General features: G+C 36.7%; 1 protein-coding gene across 2 annotated transcripts in view; it reads left to right on the top strand.

Moving 5' to 3' along the window:
* The window catches only part of SNAP91 (synaptosome associated protein 91), a 110,210-nt gene that overhangs the window by 36,274 nt on the left and 56,969 nt on the right, over window positions 1-16,967 (top strand). For both annotated transcript variants that reach the window (XM_081140714.1, XM_081140713.1), the window contains exon 8: window positions 7,691-7,797. In XM_081140714.1, coding sequence (XP_080996840.1) covers window positions 7,691-7,797 — 107 coding nt within the window. The remainder of the gene's footprint in view (window positions 1-7,690; window positions 7,798-16,967) is intronic.

Below are 16,967 nucleotides of genomic sequence, written 5' to 3'. Positions count from 1 at the left end.
AGTGAGAGGGGCCACTCTAGCTCCTGGGTTCCTGGACCCGTACATTGATCATTGGTTCAGAGTATACACTAGAATCCCTAACTTCTTAAGGTATCTTCCTAGAGCAGGTTTGAAATGGATTCTTCTTCAGGCTGTCCCATCATTTTGTAAGGCAGCCACTTCTGGACTGATGGGATTCATGCGAAGACTGATGGATTCTGTGGAGTCTGTTGTCTCCCTTCGTGTGCAGTAAAAATAGAGGCAGTGTTGTGTGAGATACCGTGATGGTGAGTAATGCCACAGATGGTGGTACTGGCAGAGCAATATGGGCCGAGATGATAAATCCACGTGCAGGATAAGCTGCCTGTTACGGTATAGAGAGATCACTGCTCTCCCCGCTAGGAATTCATCCTTACCCTGTTCCTTTGTGGATGACGCCATGGTGGAAGCTCAGCATTGACCCCAGGTATTGGCAGACTGAAGACTTAGCAACGGCACTTAGTTCATCAGCTTATGGAGTCCTCTTATCCCCCTGATTATTGAGAGCCTTTCTGTGGTGTATGCCTTTGGCCTGCATTTGCATGGGATAAAAATAATCTCATGTTCTTCATTCATTCCCAGAGGTCCATCTACTATTCTCCAGACCACTCTTCACTAATCTTCCAATTTTATTTTTTTCCAAGTCCCCAAACAGGCCAGCAGTTAGTTACTGCATGTATTTTTGTGTGTTTCTGTATGTCTCGTCATATTTTCTTTGACATAAAGTGAAAAATCAGATAGATATCCTACGTAAAGCTTGGCCCACAATAAAAGATTTCATTCACTCCCAAGGTCACACCTTTGTAGGAATATAATGATTCAGCAGACCATTTCCAACTGGTGCCAGCATGAGAAACCATCTCCAAACCAAGCTTGAGTTCTGTTGTCCCCTGGTCAGCAGGTCACAGGCATGATTTGAGGGAGAGATGTCAATGCAGAAGACGAGGTACACTGGGAATACGAGTCCTGTTCGCACAACCTGCACAGGATTCAGGATCTGCTTGAGGCTGATCTCTGATGCTCCACTTCCGTTCAATAATGGAATATTCTTGCACTTGTCCAACTTTATGGTTTGGTATATTAGATTAACACTTGAGGTCTCATGACTACTCAATATTCTATGGTGAGAATCTAAGTCTCTAGAAGAAAGCCAAGAGCAATTTTCCCAAAGGATATTAGTTACTGTCTGAAGAAGACATGGCTCTGCTCCAAAGCACTGAAGACTTCTTTATTTTCCTAGAAGAGTAAGCCAGGGCATTCTGCTGCATTTGGAGCTGATGCAGACACGTTGAGTTCCTTTAGATCTGCAGGAGCAGAGGCCTGTGTGGCTCCATTCTGGAGAGGTTGCAGAGCCTTCCCTTTGACTGGATTCTAATTTATATTTGATACTGTACCAGATATTCTGTTTAGAGCAGTACACACATGTTGTATATGTTACGTCCCAAACCAGAAGAGCTCAGCGAACTTTTGCCTGCATTTTAGTTATAGGGGGTGCAAGGTGAAGCAATTTGTCTTTCACCGTGGAGGGGACCTTTGGACCTTCAGAAACTTCATTGAAGTAGCAGGGCCCTGAACATTCATAGATTCTACCTCTCATCCTTTGCTATTCATGTATCTTATCAAGACACTTAGCGTACTTGAAATTCCTGCCCACTAGATACAATCAGAATAATGTCATCAAAGTGATATCCCCTGGGATTATGACAGCCAGAGAGGTTGATAGCCTTGAAATAAGACAGTGAGGGAGTACTGGCATCCTGCCAGATGAAAGCAGACTACTTCTGATGGACTCTGTTTATTGGGATAGAGATAAAAGAATTTTCTAGCTTGATAGATGCCTGTCAGGTGTCAGGAGCTGTGCTGATTTTACACTGGTAAGGACTCATCTGGATCTCTGCAAGTAAGCATCACCACCTGATTAAGTTTACAGTAATCTACTGTTACTCTCTACCATCCGTGCATCTTTTGCACAAACCAGATACCCAAGTTAACTGGGGATATGATGGAATGCTAACCCTGATTGTTTGCAGAAACTAGGAAACCAGTGTGGGGACTCTGCAAGATTAAAAATATTTCTACTCCAACTATATATTCAAGAAACTTGGGAAATAACCACAGATAGTTTCATGCATCCACTGGGTATAGTTTTCTTTTATCACCTAATCTCCATAGAGCCTCTACTCAGATTGGTAGAACATATAGTGACATTTTGAGTCCCCAGGGAGAAGCATCAGCTTAGAGTTTGTGTCCCTGAAAAGTCTGGGTATGTCCTTTCCCCTGTGCTAGTCACTCTGGTAACAGTCCCTTTTTAGGAGAAAAAAAGTGCTTTGTCTGTGTTTCTAGAAACTTCCTTAAGAATACCTGGAGGGCTTACTGAAATCCAGGTTTGCTAGACCCTAACCTGGAGTTTCTAATTCAGTAGGTCTGGGGAAAGGCCTGAGAACTGCATTTCTAGTAAGGTCCTGAGCAGTGCTGTTGCTGCCAGTCTGGGGACTTCAGTTTGAGAACCACTGTGTTCAAGGCTAGCATTTTGGTATGCTCACCCAAATCGATAAGTTATCAATTACATTATAAACTCTAATGTAAGATTCCTTTCCTGCTCAGAACCTTTAAAATTCATTCCAATTCTCTAGATTTTTATCAATTAGGATGGACAGATTCAGGAGGAAAAAATACAAGACGCCCCATTAAATTTGTATTCAGATCAACATGAATGACTCTGTATTAATAAATACTGTGCAATATTTGGGACATGCTCATGCTAAAAACTATTTGTTATTTACAATTTAAATTTAATTCAGTGTCTTGCATTTTTGTCTGGCAGTCCTACTGCCAACATAAATTTACAGATTCTTGCACTTCTTTTAGCATGTGTGGTTTCTCCTCCTGGGTCAGACTTCGTGTCTGTCTCCCTCAGGCATGCTAGAATTGCTGGATCCTAATTTCATTCGAGGTATCGAGGCAGTTGGCAGGAAGGGAATAAGAAGTAGAGGGATAGGGTATGAGGAGAATTTTCATTCCCTGATGAAAGGTGGGTGGATTATAAGATCTCTAAGCAAGGGAGGACCACCTTCTTCAGACTAAGAGGGGAAGCTTTTTCCAGCAAGGATAGCTCATTTGGGTATGAATCTACCCCAGCGTTTTGTTTTTGTTTCCAATTTTCTTTCACAATAAAAGCCCTAACTTTCACAAAGGAAACCGGTGAGGCTGGAAATTTAACTTACCCACAGAAGTTATAATTCAGCAACTCACTAGATTAGACTCTATCTGACTTTCAGCTCTGACAGCCCTGTGTCTGTAAGAGATAAGGTTATTTTAGGCCAGCTTGAAGTACCACAGTCTAAATGGAGCCTTGAGCCAATAATTTCAAATCCTGTGCTGTCATTTTCCTTCATAAGCTCTTCAGGGGAGTCAGGAGCAGCCACTTACCCCACAGTTCTGTTTGCCTTGCTCCCATCATGGTGGTCTATCCCAGCAGCTGCTTGGTCTGATATGCTTAATTCTGGGTGCTCATTTCAGAAAACCGTAGATGATCATTTAAGTAATTATTTTGCTCCTGTGCAGCACAGACTATAAGAATCCAATTTTCCAATAGTTACAGGTGGTCATCGCTGCCAGCAAATCCAATCAGGTTACATATCTATTCCCAGTTTCCCATTTTCAACATTTTTGAGGGTCTTATTTCTACAGCCAGTATGGGTACTAAATATTGTGTCCATTCAAGAAACAGAAAGTACTGTACATATTGTAAATAAAAAGGGATTTGATACAGGAAGGTAGGTGCTTATGTAATTGTTGGAAGCCTGCAGGCACTGGTTCTAGGCTCCGCCTGCTGAGATGACTTCCGAATACTAAGTTCTTACACGTTAGGGGAGCTACTACTGAGGCCACCAGTTTAAGGTGTGCTAAAAGCAAATCGCTGCTCCCACCACCCTGACTGCCTTGCAATCCTAGGAAGCTGGAGAACAGGCACCTGAAGCTATAATCCAGTGAGTAGGGAGTCATATCAAGAGGCCACCACCATAACATTTACTCCTCAAAACCCCTAAAGTGGACAGCAGACAATGCAATGCTGCTGAAAGATAAACTCATACTTCTAAGATTTTATCACTTGTAAGGAGCAGCTGAAAAGGTACAGGAAACGTGGTTCTGCCTCAGTTTCACCTTCTAGGCCTCCCACAGGTCTGCTTTATTTACATCCGGAACCCTGGCTTCTCATGAGTCTAGAAAACGATAGAATGGAGGACAGGTGAGCCAATCCCAACACTGAATACAGGGCTCTTGGGAGGTTTTGCCTTTAGTAGAGAAAGATTGGTGCCTATAATAGGCAGTTCAAAACCATATTACCTTTATTTCAGATGGGAGAGTTTATCAGTAAGCCAAATAAGATAGACTTTTTGTTTTCTTTTGCTGACTGATCTTACTCATAAATATGAGCTTTTGCTGGTTTCTTTCTAACCATCTACCATTTTGCTGTTCCTGTATGTTCTTCGTTGGAAAACCTACTATCTCCGTGATGATGAGTCCCAAATCTAATTATGTCAGTCCTTACCTTTATTCTGAGCTTTACTTTTGCATGTCTTATTTGTAGACACTTAAATTTAAATATTGTGTTCTTACCTAAAACTAAACGTCTAAAACTGACCTCTTGAATTTACCCTTCCTAATCTTCTTGTTTCTGTTTATATATAATTAGTCTTTTAAATCTAAAACCTCACTTATCTTTGAGGTGTTCAGTTAGTTCATTCTCACCCTCTCGCACCTGTGGACCCTTGTTTCATTCCCACTTCTGCTTCAAGAATGTTGGCTATATCAGCTCCACAGTTCATTTAACAAACATGTTAAGCCATGTGCTTCTCCTCTATTGTTGCCTTGAACAGCTACTTAAATGCTGCTCTACTTTCTCTTTATATTGAATTCACAGATTGTAGTAAGAATGCATTTTTTCTTTATATTAAATAACAACCCTTCAGTACATACTTTTATTTCATTTAATTTGAAAAAGATAGCCTATTGGCTAAGATTAGGAGCAGAAAAGGAGGAGAGTTACACTTTTTCATATTAAAGACCCTGAATCTTTGAAAGTGGTAGAGGAGTACATTCCTGTGAGAGAACATTCTGGTTGGAGTGGCCTTCATTCTGCGCTGACAAATAGCTCTTGTGCAAGTAACAATCTAGAACATAGGCACACTTAGTATTCTAAGTGTTTTGAGACAGGTGTGTTTTTTGTTTACTAGGTAATGCTAGGAGTTAACTTGATAAATATATTATGGGTTCGTTTTAATCAAGGACTTCATGACCAATTCTCTGTGTCTCATATTGGAATCAATATTGGTGGCAAAAACCTTCACAAACATTTTATCACTATATTGAAACTCTGATGTTCAGGTTAGAAGATGCTTCCCTTACTGACTGATGGTCATTAGTAATAGTTCACATGCAAAGCCTTGGTGTGTCTTTCAGAGATGAGATTCCTTTTCATGTGGCTCCTTTCCTAAGACAGTAATTCTGTGAAAGTTAATACTAACATGATGGGAATGTATCAGTACTTTACAAAGATTCATGTTACAAATGTCAAATTTGATCATTTCAAAATACTGAAAACCAATGTGTCTTTAGTATGAAAGAAAGAGGCTCACTTCTGGGTGACACATACCTTCTGTTAAAAGTGTTAATTTCTCTGGAATCTGCCCTGGTCTCTAAGAGGACAAGGAAACCTCACAACTTTGCCTGTATCAGTACATGTTGCCTTTCAATGTCATTACTACTGTGATAGAAAGTTATGAGACTATGACCTAAAGCCATGATTGAATCTCTTTTGTTGCTGAATCCTAAATTACCATGATAAATACAATTTTAAAAGCATCCAAAGGAGACAGAGAAAAGTTGCTTAAAATTTTGATGCATTGGTTTAAAAAGGAAATTGTGATTATTTTGAGTCTCTTTTTTTGTGTTATTACTGAAGATCTGATGCAAAGAAATAAACTTAGATTATAATAAAGAAAAGTAGTTTAGACATTTGGAAGAGATTGTTTATGTGAAGACTGTATAACAAGAAAAAAAGAAAAGTATGTTTTACCAGAATAAGTTCTTATTTTCAAAACTTTAAACTAAAAAATATTTGTTTCCTTATAGCACCATGATCTTACCTATAGCATAAAAAAAGATGATAGTGTGGATAAAGAATATAGCTTTAGCTTTGGCCATTTTTTTAAGCTCACTTCCTTCTCAAATCTTAACATGTAGGAAACTGTGTATGTTTGCTTCCCCTGAATGCCCTGCAGGGGTGGTCCATGCTAAAAGTAAAATTACAAAAAGACTGTCAACAGAAGGTAATGAGTAGCTGCCCTTAATAATTAGTTCTTTGTGTAATTATATATTATTAAACCCTTCTTGAGAAAATTTAAAATACTTTGAGGTAGTAAAATTACATGCTGAATGAAATCAAGAACTTTTAAAGTCTGAGCGAATAGAAGAATAGCATGTGTTTAACCACATGTAAATATAAAATAACGATGATCCTGCGCCATCGGTTGTGATCCAGAGTTGCCTGGAGCTGATGCAGACGATGGCCTGCCGTGTCGCCATCCGCAGCAGCAGCAGTTATTGACTGAAGGGATTGATGAAAGACTGGCTGGCAAAAGCACGGATATAGTGCTGGTTTTCCTCAAAACGGTGTGGAGAAAGTACACTGTGGTGCTGCAGTTGTAATGGAGCCATAGTACCTGAATGACCGGGATGGCTGATCTTAGGAGTACCGAAGAGAACAGCAAGGTCCTCTGTTTTTCTGACGAGAAAGCTGCAGGTTGAGAAAGAGGAGACAGTTGTAGACTAGGAAGTCAAGGAGAGCTTGGTCAACCAAATGTTTTTCACAAAACCACTATTTTATAACTAAAAAATACATTACACTGTTTGAAAGAAATCATTTACAACCAATAAAAGCAAGTATCAGTTTATACAGAGTGTAGACATTGTAGAGAATTCTTGTAGTGAATTCGGGGAATTTTTTAGGTTATTGCTTTATGATGTGAAATTGTTGGTTTAGAGGGAGCTAGTAAGGAAATAAGGATGCTGTTCGGTGCAGTCACCCATAACGCTGAGATTGTTATCACAAAGAATTTGACGCTGCTTTCCAAAACGGAGCACTGGGAGGTATGGGCCATGAATTTCACCTGTTGTGATAATTCATGTGTTCTTCTACTTTAACTGTATTTTCATTGCCTCTACTATTTCATGTGAGACAGGGTAGAACATAACACCTTTTTTTAAAAAATATATATATCTTTATTGATTTCAGAGAGAGGAAAGGAAAGGGAGAGAGAGAGAGAGAGAGAAACATCAATGATGAGAGAGTCATTGCTCGGCTGCCTCCTGCACGCCGCCGACTGGGGATCGAGCCCACAACCCGGGCATGTGCCCTGACCGGGAATCGAACCCCGATCGCCTGGATCCTAGGTCGATGCTCAACCGCTGAGCCATGCCTGGCTGGGCAACACCTTTTTTTTAAACTACTCAGGTCTCCTTGTTTAGGTGCATTACTACCTCTTACAGATTTTAGCACCAAGTGTTTTGATTCAAACATTAATTTCAATTTTAAGTAATGGTATTAACATAAGCTTAGAATGAAATTGAATATAATACTCTTTTCAAAATCCTTGTCTGTCTCTTCTAGAAAAGTTTTTTGAAATGAAGAAAGGACAGTGTAAAGATGCTCTAGAAATTTACAAACGATTTCTAACCAGAATGACGCGCGTGTCTGAATTTCTCAAAGTTGCAGAGGTAAGTAATATTAAGCTTTATTGGAAACATAATTTTAAAATACTAGCTCATGTATCTGGAGTAAAAGATAACATTTATAATCTAGCCAGACACTGCCACAGATCACAAAGCGGTAGGGTTGGAAGTGACCTTAGAGGTCACCTCATCCAACTTTTCACTCAGAGCTGTTCTCTGCACTCCTATACCCCAAACACATGATCATTGTCTTAAATAAAGGTTTCATGGCTATGAGCTCATTTACTGCTTGGTAAGGTGGTCTGTTCTGGCTATCTTTGATTGTAAGGAAGTGCTTCCTTTTGATTGAACCCTAGAAAAAAATCCTCAGAAAAGTCTATCCATTGTTCTTAGTGTGTAAATGGTAGATCATAAAATCTGACCTTTCTTACCTTGTCAGTGATTTAGACACACTGAAAAAGTAAAACAAAGTATAATTAATTTTATAAAGTTTTAAAATTGTTTCTTAAGGACTTTTTTTATACTTAGTCAAAATAACTTTATAACGGTATAGTTGGTGTTCCTGAGGTTCTCTGTAAGTTGGTCTTTTCTCTTCTAAAACCCAATTACTGATTCATACTGATATTGGAAATTGTGACATTGTTATCCGTTAGTAAGATGTGTTTTTATCTTACATGTCATCTGACTGCTAAGACTGACTGGAGCACTGTGCGCAAGGGGTCCTTGAAGCCCAATAGCAAAGTACACAGTGCCATGACCATGGGATATTCATGTCATGCTTTTGTAATTTTTGCCATTTTGAGAATATAGCACAGAAGAAGCGTTTTATATACACAATTTCAAAAGCACTCTATGTGTTATATTTCAAATCTCATTTATTCACAGGAGTAATACTTGTCAAATTCAAATTCTGAGACCAAAATAATATTGTAAAGTGCTATCTCTTCAGCTTTGATCCTTACAGCTTGTAATCAGGAATAAAAATTTTTATATCACATGGGAAACAAAGGTAAAGATTAGCTTATATAGATTACATGTACCTGAAAGCATGTTCGTGTGTATTTCCTCATGGGTTTATTGATGCCGATGGTCTTTAAGAAAGGATATAATTGCTTGAAACTTTTGCTTGTGCTGCTGCACAGGTTTTATGTTTTGTATTTTATATGATTTTTTCCCCTGATTTAACCATAGTTATCAATCTAATCTAGTAAATTTGCCTAATTTCTTTCTAGGGAAATACAATTTTGCCTAAGTACCCAGAGCAGGAGATTATTTCATTGTTCCACTAATTCCTGGTGCACATGCTTCCCAGTTTTCCTAATTGTCACTGTTTGTATCAGATAAGTAAGGATGGACATGTGGCAGTCTGAGTATATACTTATCTAATTAGATTAATACGGCTCAGCTCAGGTCTCCATGAGAAAAGGTGTACTTACTTATCAATTCCTTCTATTTTTACATGTAAAAATGTACTTTGTGTCTGTTAATGTTAGCACAGGCTCAATTCAGGCTGTTGTGATGACAGTTACAGAAATCAGATGTCACTCTGAGAGCCTGTCTTTAAATAACTGAATTACTTTTATTTGAACATTATGATTAATGTTTTATAGAATGGATACTAATTTACAAAATTATTTTTAATAGAATAAACATTAAACTACAATGATAACCCATAACCATTTGTGTTTTCTTTCACATTTAAATTAATTGTTCATCGTTTCAACACTATTTGTTTGAATGTCAGTGTTTAATGGTATGCTTATGATTGGTTAATACAGAAATATTTTGACAAATGTACAAAGCTTTCTCTCCCAGTTAGTACTCATGTGGTGTATGTATCTACGGACTCAGATGGACTCATAACCAGTAGCTATCCTGTGGTTAGTACCACTTGCCTAGAGTGTGTAGAAGACTTCCAGAATAACATTTTAAAAATACAACTCTATTGGGCAGTTGGAAAATGTTACCAGTAAGTTATTCATCATAATAAAAGAAATGTAGAGTAGTAAAATAATTTCTATGGAAATAATCAAATTTCTCAGGGAAATTGCTTGAAGAGCAGAAAACTTACATGTTTTGTATTCTCATACAGTCATCCCTGGGTATCTGCAGGGGGCTGATTCCAGGACTCCCTGTAGATACCATAATCCACAGATGCTCAAGTCTCCTAATATGAAATGGCATTGTATTTGCATATAAACTATCCCATCCTCCTGTATACTTTAAATCATCTCTAGATTACTTATAATATTGAATACAATGTAAATGCTATTTAAATAGTTGTTACGTTGCATTGTTTAGGGGATAGTGACAAGAAGAAAAAGAATCTGTATATGCTCAGTACAGACACCACAATCATAGGCTGGCTACATAGTACACATCACCAACAACACAGCATTTTTTCCCAGTATTTTTTTTCTGTGGTTAGTTGAATCCATGGATGTAGACCCCGTGGATACAGGGGGCTGACTGTACTGAAGATTCCTAAAGCAGAGAACTGAAACTTAGTAAAATGGTTGTTTTACATGTAACAGGAATTTCTGCCAAACACGCTTCCCTTTTATAGAACCAAGTTATTCTTAGTTTGCTATTCCAAGGTAAATACCAAGTCGTAGGAGTTATGTCTCCCAGAATATTTGCAGACAGAAAGTAATGAGATTTCTGTAGTACAATCACACTTCACCTCAATCTTCCAAGGTCAGGACAGTAAAGATAGCAACGTCAAGGAAGAATTTCTAAATTGTGTCTCTAACAGAATTATACATTTAGTAGAAACACATCACCTTTTAGCAAAGTGATTCCAATATTAGGGATCCATAATACTTTAATATCAAAAACACTGACTTCATTCATATTAACATTTTAATGGATTATCTAAAGAGTCTTAAAATATGGAAAAATGTAATGAAGTTGCCATAGTTTATAATTTTCATAATTTGTAATGACAAGTGAGTTTAGGGAAGCATCAGTGGCTTCCCTAAAGCCAGAATCCAGTCATTAGCAGTTAAAAATCTGTATTTCAGGGAGGAATCTCCAGTATAAGCTGATTAGAGGGATGAGGGCCAATGCTCTCTGCACCAGTGCTGCTCCACAGTGAGCAATTTTGCTCCCCCTTCCTCCCCAGGGAACAATATCTGGAGACATTTTTGGTTGTCACAACCAAATAGAAAGCAATACAATAATAGTGGGGGACTATAATCCCACGTACATCAATGGATAGACAGAAGAAGAGGGGGAGGCCTATGAGCATCCAGTGGGTAGAGACCAATGATACTACTAATATCCCACAGTAGACAAGACAGCCCCCAACAAAGAATCATCCCGAAATATCAATAGTGCCCAGGCTGATCTAGACATAGAAAAGGCAGAGGAAAGAAGTTAGCTCAGCACGTGACGCATAGGTGGATTTTTTCAGTCTCCTGTTTGCCTCATTGTCTTTGCAGGAACCCAACATTTACGCTTCATATAGTTGCTTCTATTTTCATTAGCATAATCAAATCACTTCATTTCTCAAAGAGAGAGACACTTTGTTTTAACCTGCTTTGTTTCTTTGAGACTCAATTCTATCATTTATATAAAATGAGAGCATTGAAGCTATAATTTGAATTTTTACCAACTTTTCATTTTGAATAATTTTCAAATCTACAAAAGAATTGATAAAGATAAATCAATGAAGAGAGTATATAGGTCACCTATACCTATGTACTCTCTCCGTTGATTTCCCTTTATTATTTCTATATTTACACACACATGTGCTCTTTCTTTCTGCTTCTTCCCCCCCTCCACTCCCTTCCCCAGCCTACTAAAGTTAAAAATTCTATATGCTTTTACCTAGTCATTCCACTTCTACAAATGTATTCTACAGGTGAGTCCACATTGGTGCAAAATATTGTGTGCAGCATTGCTTGCAATGGAATCAACTTCAATGCCTGTTAATAGGGGACTTGTTAAATAAGTTACAGGACAAGGTAACTTTAAAAAATAAGGAAACTCTGCATATTTGTATCAATATAGAGCTAAGATAAATTGTTAAATGAAAAATATAAACTCAGAATATATAATACACTATTGTATAATAATGAGGGATATAAATGTTTATATAGTTAACATTTCCTTGGATATACATAAAGGAACTCAGGAAGGATACATAAGAAACTAACAAAATGGTTCTGTCTGTGAAAGAAGTGAAAATACATCCTGAACAAGTTATGAAATTTAAATGTACATTCTATTACTTTTGGATAGAATGTACTATATCTGTTAAGTTCATTTCATATATAACATGTCCTTTAAGGCTAATGTTTCTTTATTAATTTTCTGTCTGAATGATCTATTCACCAATGTAAGTAGGGTTATTAAAGTCTTTTATTATTATTGTATTGATCTCTACTTCTTTCTTTTATCTTTTAATATTTGCCTTATATAAATTTAAGTGATCTTATATTAGGTGAATACATGTTTATAAATGTTATATCCTCTTGTTAGATTGACCTTTTTATCATTATATAACACCCTTCTTTGTCTCTTATTACAGTCTTTGCTTTAAAGTTTATTTTGTCTAAGTATAGGTACTCCTCTCTCTTGGTTTCCATTTGCATGGAATATCTTTTTCCATCCCTTCACTTTGAATGTCCTTACATCTAATGTGTGTCTCTTGCCATGGTTGGTGTAACTCAGTTGGTTGGAGCATAGTCACATACCCCGAAATGTGATGGGTTTGATTCCTGGTCAGAGCACTTACCCAGGTTGCAGGTTCAGTTCCCAGTTGGGGCACGTGCAGGAGGCAACTGATTGATGTTTCACTCTCACATCGATGCCTGTCTGTCTGTCTCTCTTTCTCTCTCTTTCTTTCCCTCCCTCCCTCTCCCTTCCTCTCTCTCTAAAAAATCAATAAAAGCATGTCCTTGAGTGAGGATTTTAAAAAAATAATAACTTTAAAAAATAAATATCTAAATAAAAATAAAGTGTGTCTCTTGTAGTCAGCATATACATGGATTTTGTTTTTTATTCATTCTGTGTCTTTTGATTGGACAGTTTAGTCTATTTACATATAAAGTAATTGTTGATAGAAATGAGCTTATTGCCATTTTGTTAAATGTTTTCTAGCTGTTTTTGTAGTTCCTCTCTGTTCCCTTCTTCTTCTCTTGTTCTCTTCCTTTGTGCTTTGATGAATTTCTGTAGTTGTGTGCTTAGATTTCTTTATCTTGTAGGTATTTGCTGTAGGTTTTTTTTCCCCTCCTTTCATTTTCAACCTGTTTGTATCTTTAGATCTAAAATAAGTTTCTAGACAGCGTATGGTTGGATCCTGTGTTTTTACCCATTCTGCCAACCTTTATTGTTGAAAGTATTACAGATGTCTCCTGTTTCCCCCATAGATCTCCTCCACCCTGCATCCACCCCCGCACCCCCCAGGCCCTCAACACACTACTGTCTCTGTCCATAGGTCATGCATATATGCATCTAAGTTCTTTGATTAATCTCTCCCCCACCCCTTACATATAACAACTTATATCTATAACAGTCTATTTTAAATTCCAGTGTTACAAACATTCCACCCAAAAGCAACAAAATAGATGTTCTTCTCAACTACACATGGAACATTTTCTAAGATAAAGCATATATGAGGCCACAAAATAAGTCTTAATAAATTTAAGAGGACTGAAATCATATCAAGTATATTTTCTGACCCCAATAATATGAAACTGGAAATAAATTCCATGAAGAAAACTGGAAAATTCACAAATATGTGGTGATTAAACAACATGTTACTGACAACTAATGGGTCAAAGAAGAAATGAAAAGAGAAATCAAATAATACCTTGAGACAAATGAAAATGGAAATGTAACATACCAAAATTTATGGGATGCAGAAAAAGCAGTGCATAGTGATAAATGCCTACTTCAAGAAACAAGAAAAGTCTCAAACAACCTAACTTTACACCTCAAGGAATTAGAAAATGAAAAATAAAGCCCAAAGTTGGAAGGAAGGAAATAACAAAGATTAGAGCAGAAATAAATGAAGTAGAGACTTAAAAGATGATAGAAAAGATCAGTGAAACTAAGAGCTCAATCTTTGAACAGATAAACAAAACTTACAAAACTTTAGCTAGACTCGGCAAGAAATAAAAGAGAAGACTCAAATAAATAAACAGACATGAAAGAGATGTTACAACTAATTCCACAGAAATACCAAGACCCATAAGAGACTATTATGAACAAGTATACACCAATAAATAGGACATCCTAGAAGAAAGAGATAAATTCCTAGAAACATACAACCTACCAAGACTGAATTATGATTTGAAATAGAAAACCTGAACAGACTTATTACTAGCAGGGAGATTGAATCAGTAATCAAAAACTTTCCAACAAACAAAATTTCAGGACCAGATGGTTCACTGGTGAATTCTAACAAATATTCCAAGAAAAACTAATACTAATACTTCTCAAACTCTTCCAAAAAATACAACTTTTCTAAACACATTATACAATGCCAGCATTACCCTGATTCCAAAACCAGGTAAGGATGCCACAGAAAAAGAAAATACAGGCCAATATCACGGGTGATCATAGATGCATAAATTCTCTACATAATATTAGCAATCTGAATTCAAGAATACATAAAAGGGCATACGCCATGATCAACTGAGATTTGTTCTGTGGATGCAAGGATGTGACACACCACATTAACAAAAGAAAGAATAAAAATCATATGATCATATCAATGGATGCAGAAAAGGTGTTTGACAAAATTCAACATCCATTTATGATTTTAAAAAAACTCTCAATAAAACAGGTATAGAGGAAATGTACCTCAACCGAAATAAGGGCCGTAAATGACAAGCCCACAGCTAACGTCATACATGATGGTGGAAAGATGAAACCATTTTCTCTAAGATCAAGAACAAGACAAGGATGGCCACTCCCTCCACTTTTATTCAACATAGTGTTAGAAGTCCTAGCAAGAGCAGTTATGCAGTAAAAAGAAAGAAAAGGCATCCAAGTTGGAAAGGTAGAAGTAAAACTGTCACTGTTCTCAGATGGTATTATATATTGAAAAACCTAAAGACTCCATCAAAAAATTATTAAAACTAATAAACAAATTCAGTAACGTAGCAGAATACAAAATCAATACACAAAAACCTGTTGCATTTTTTTACACTAACAATGAACTATCAGGAAGAGAAATTAAGAAGAAAGTCGTACTTACAGTTGCATCAAAAAGAGTGGAATACCTAGGAATAAATTTGTCCAAGGAGGTGAAAGACCGTATATTGAAAACTACGAGACATTAATGAAAGAAATTGAAGAATACACAAATAAATTAAAAGATACTCCATGCTCATGGGTTGGAAGAATTAATATTGTTAAAATGTTCATACCCAAAGCAATATACAGATTCATAATCCCTATCAAAATTTCAGTGGCATTTTCACAGAAATAGAAAAAAAAAATCCTAAAACTTATATGGAACCAAAAAAGACCCCAAATAGCTAAAGCAATCTTGAGAAAAGATCAGTAGGACAGAATAGAGAGCCCAGAAATAAACCCATACATATTTGGTCAATTAATTACATATTTGGTCAATTAATTTATGACAAAGAAGCCAAGAATACATGATGTAGAAGCGGCAGTCTTTTAAAGAAGTGGTGCTGGGAAAATTGGACAACTACATACAAAAAAATGAAACTGGACCATTATCTTACACCATGCATAAAAACCAACTCAAAATGGATTGAAGACTTGAGCATACAAGCTGAAACCATAAAATGTCTAGAAGAAAACATAAGTGGTAATCTTTCTGACATAGGTCTTGATGATTTTTAAAATCTGACCTCAAAAGAAAAAGCAACAAAAGTAAAAGTAAACAAGTGATATTATATCAAACTAATAAGCTCCTTCACAGCAAAGGAAACCATCAACAAAGCAAAAAGGTAACCTGCCAAGTGGGAGAAAATAATTATAAATCATATGTCTGACAAGGGGTTAATACCCAAAAAATATAAAGAACTCATACAACTCAATAGCAAAAAAGCAAACAGTTCCATTAAAAATGGGCAGAAGATCTGAATAGACATTTTCCAAAAAAGACATATTGATGACCAACAGGTACATAAAATGGTGCTCAACATCATTAATCATTAGGAAATTCGAATCAAAACCACAATAGATGTCACCTCACACATGTTAGAATGGCTGTTTTCAAAAAGACAAGAAATAACAAGTGTTGGCAAGGATGTGGGAAAAAAGGGAACCCTGTGCACCGTTACTGGGAATGTAAATTGGTGCAACCACCATAGAAAAAAGTAAGCAGGTTCCTCAAAAAATAAAAAATAGAGCTACAGTTGGTTGGAGCATTGTCCCAAACACTGAAAGGTCGTGAGTTTGATTCCCCATCAGGGAGCATACCTAGCTTGCAGGTTTGGTCTGGTTGGGGCACCCACGAGAGGCAGCCAATCAGTGTCTCTCTCTCTCTTCCTCTCTCTGAAATCAGTGAGCATGTCCTTGGGTGAGGATTTTTTTAAAAATAGAACTACTGTATAATCCAGAAATTCCACACCTGGGTATTTATCCAAAACAAATGAAAACGCTAATGATAAGATATATGCACCCCATGTTCATTGCACCATTATTTATGTTAGTCAAGGTATGGAAACAACTTCAGTGTCCATCAATGGTTGAATTGTTAAAGAAAATGTTATACACACACATAGACACACACATTATATACGCACTCAGTGGACTATTATTCAGCCATAAAAGAGAATGAAATCTTGCTTTTGGAACATCATGGATGGACCTCAAGGTCATTATGCAAAGTGAAATAAGTCAGAGAAAGCAAATACCATATGATCTCTCTTATATGTGGAATTTTAAAAAAAAGAAAAATCTAAGCTCGTGGGTACAGAGAATAGATTGGTCGTTGAAAGAGGTGGGGAGAAATGGCTGAACTGGTTTTTTTGGGGGGGGGTTAAATTTAAAATTTTTTAACTAAAACATATTTTTTAAAAATAAACATTTTGTATACAGAGGACTTATTGGGCATAATTAACTATTTAAATTTAGCCTATGTAATTTTTTTAGTTTTTTAGCTGCTGTTAAACATAGAGGAAACCTTAAATTTTACACTTCAATTTCTTAAGTTCTCGTTTTGGATTCTAACATAATTCTTTATACTTGTTATATCTAACTATATTAATGAAATCATTGCTATA

Source organism: Miniopterus schreibersii (genome assembly GCF_964146895.1).
Source record: "Miniopterus schreibersii genome assembly, chromosome: 6".
Lineage (NCBI taxonomy): Eukaryota > Metazoa > Chordata > Mammalia > Chiroptera > Miniopteridae > Miniopterus > Miniopterus schreibersii.
Note: the sequence above shows the minus strand (reverse complement) of the source record. Positions and strands in the feature narration are given on the sequence as shown.